General features: G+C 30.1%; 1 protein-coding gene across 1 annotated transcript in view; it reads right to left on the reverse strand.

Annotated features, from left to right (window-relative positions):
- The window catches only part of LOC100571176 (kelch-like protein 17), a 3,809-nt gene extending 2,459 nt beyond the window's left edge, over nt 1-1,350 (reverse strand). The window contains exons 1-2 of the mRNA XM_008184052.3: nt 1,157-1,350; nt 811-1,088 (exon numbers count right to left, since the gene is read on the reverse strand). Coding sequence (XP_008182274.1) covers nt 811-1,088; nt 1,157-1,278 — 400 coding nt within the window. The 5' untranslated portion in view covers nt 1,279-1,350. The remainder of the gene's footprint in view (nt 1-810; nt 1,089-1,156) is intronic.
- Nucleotides 1,351-2,479: the final 1,129 nt, after the last annotated feature.

Raw genomic sequence — 2,479 nt, forward strand, 5'->3', positions numbered from 1 at the left:
AAGCTATGCTTATAGGGGAGTTGCAAATTTTTGTAATTTATCTTATATATTCCTATACTTTTGTACTGTCTTTTGATTTGTGTAATATACTATTATTATTATTATTAACTCCCCGTCCAAAAAACGTTTTGTAGGTTTGCCTCTCAAGTCACCACAATGATAGTTAATCATTGCCCTGAATGAGTGTTTATTTTTATATTTGAAAGGTTCTGTCCCCCTATAACGGTATATTTATTTTTCCATTATGTATTCTCCCGCTTTCTTCAGTACCATCACCAATAAACGACCCCCTGCTCTCACAGTCAACGCCAGTTCAAATATCGGTTCCTCATTGCCACTGAACCGTACCAACCTTTTCTTACCGGTTGTGTTCGTACTCAAAATTGCACTAATTTGGTCGTCCCTACAATTATATGTCTGTATCAATAACTCAAATTTCCATTTTTATGTTAATTAATTCTTATAAATTATGCTAATTACTTCCACCATTACACTATTTGTTAATATTTGTTTATAATATAATTATTACGACTAGCTAAAAATAACCTATTTATGTTTCTTATTTTGTTGTCATTATACTCTTGTTATGTTTATATCCGGATTATCAGTTATCTCTGTTTCTGTTTCTGTATAACAAAGTTCGTTTTCAGTTTTACATTTATATCTTATTGTTCCTAATATGACTATAGATGCTATTAGGGTTAATATCAATATAACTGTTATTATATTGTCATTTAGTTCACTTGTTTCTTCCCTATCCGAATTAATATACTAAATAATAATAGTAATAATAATAATAATTTTAGTCACCAGGCCTCCTCATTCGGCATATTTCCATATCAGCTACAGAAGACCAAACTCCATCACTTGGTCTATAAACCTCAACACTTTTAAGATACTTTCCATCATAGCCACCAATAGCATACATAAGCAGACCATCCAAGACTCCTACACCAACACCATGGCGATGTGCAGATATTGGTGCAACTGATGTCCATGTGTCAAGACCAGGATCATAATATTCATAATTTTCATCAAAATTAATGAACATGGCACGGAAGTATGGACTAGCAGCTATTAAAACATTTCTAAAAAAAAAAAATATTAAATATTACTAATATTTATTTTGAATAAGGTAAATTAACTTTCAACATACTTGGGTAAAGATTGTAAGTCTTCTAGTATTCTAATAGAGTGAAAATTTGTTGGTTCACATTCTTCGGATGTCAGAACTTGCTTTGGATCACTATCACAACATTTAGTCATTAAGGCATCCATTTCTTTTACTAATACACCTTTAAAAATATTTTTTAAATTGTATTTAATTTTAATATAATCATTGTGTTAGAACTTAATACTAAATTTAAGTACCTATAGATGGGGTAAAAACTAACATAATACCTCGTATAATACAGATGATAATAAATTATTGGCTAATTAGTTAGATTTATTAAATATAAATAATTGTTAAAATAAATAATCATCGAATTAATGATGTTCAATAGATGGAAAATTATTGTATGTAGCCAGCAGTGGTGGTTTTGGGGGTGGGGCAAGTGAGGCATCTCACTTAAAATATTGAAGTAAATAATACTTAAATGTATACTTCTTGGCTCACCAATAGCACATATTTTGATAGTAATTTTCAACATATTTATGATTTTATTTGAGAAAAAATTCTTCTTTACTAAGTTTAATAATATGAATTATGAATAATCATTTATTATATTGTATATTATTTTGTGTTTATCACCAAAAATAGAAATAAACCGATAAGAAATGTTCGAAATAATTATTACATAAACGAACACTGGTATTTCAGCCGACGGCAATGTTCCGATGACATCGGATAAGCACCATCTAACGATGTCTCTGAGTTAGTACTTGCACACATAAATTACACACACAAGCATATGTACGTGAAAGTTAAATAAGTAGAATTTCGCACGTGCAATGATAGTTGTAAGGCTCAATTTTCCACGCACATGTTTGTTTAAAATAGATGCAGTATACTGGTATTATGGTTAGCCCGCAGTTCAACATCTAAATACATAATCAGTTGTTTCAGCCAGGGCAACCCTAATTAAACCATTGTAATATTTATTTATATTTCTGTCTTGATCAAATCGTGGCTTGTTGGTTCATTTAAATTTTTATACGCATGCTGCCGTGCTTTTATTAAATTCCATTTATTGTGAAGTCTAATTTATGGTATGGGGGGGGGGGGGGGGGTTGATTCATAAGTTGCCTCACCAAAAAAATACTACCAAACTGCGGTTGCCAGGGGTGTCATTTCAGTTTTTTAATTTTTGACCGTAACAATTTTAAAGATACTTTTAAAATAATTACTAGGTAGGTCACAATTACTACCTACTCTATTTAGTTTACATATCTCTTATTAGTTATGTACACATTTCTATTCACTTGCAAGAGTTTATTTAAATAATAAAAAATAATAATACAATATTATAGATTAAGT

The sequence above is a fragment of the Acyrthosiphon pisum genome, chromosome X (assembly GCF_005508785.2).
Source record: "Acyrthosiphon pisum isolate AL4f chromosome X, pea_aphid_22Mar2018_4r6ur, whole genome shotgun sequence".
In the NCBI taxonomy this organism is placed as follows: domain Eukaryota; kingdom Metazoa; phylum Arthropoda; class Insecta; order Hemiptera; family Aphididae; genus Acyrthosiphon; species Acyrthosiphon pisum.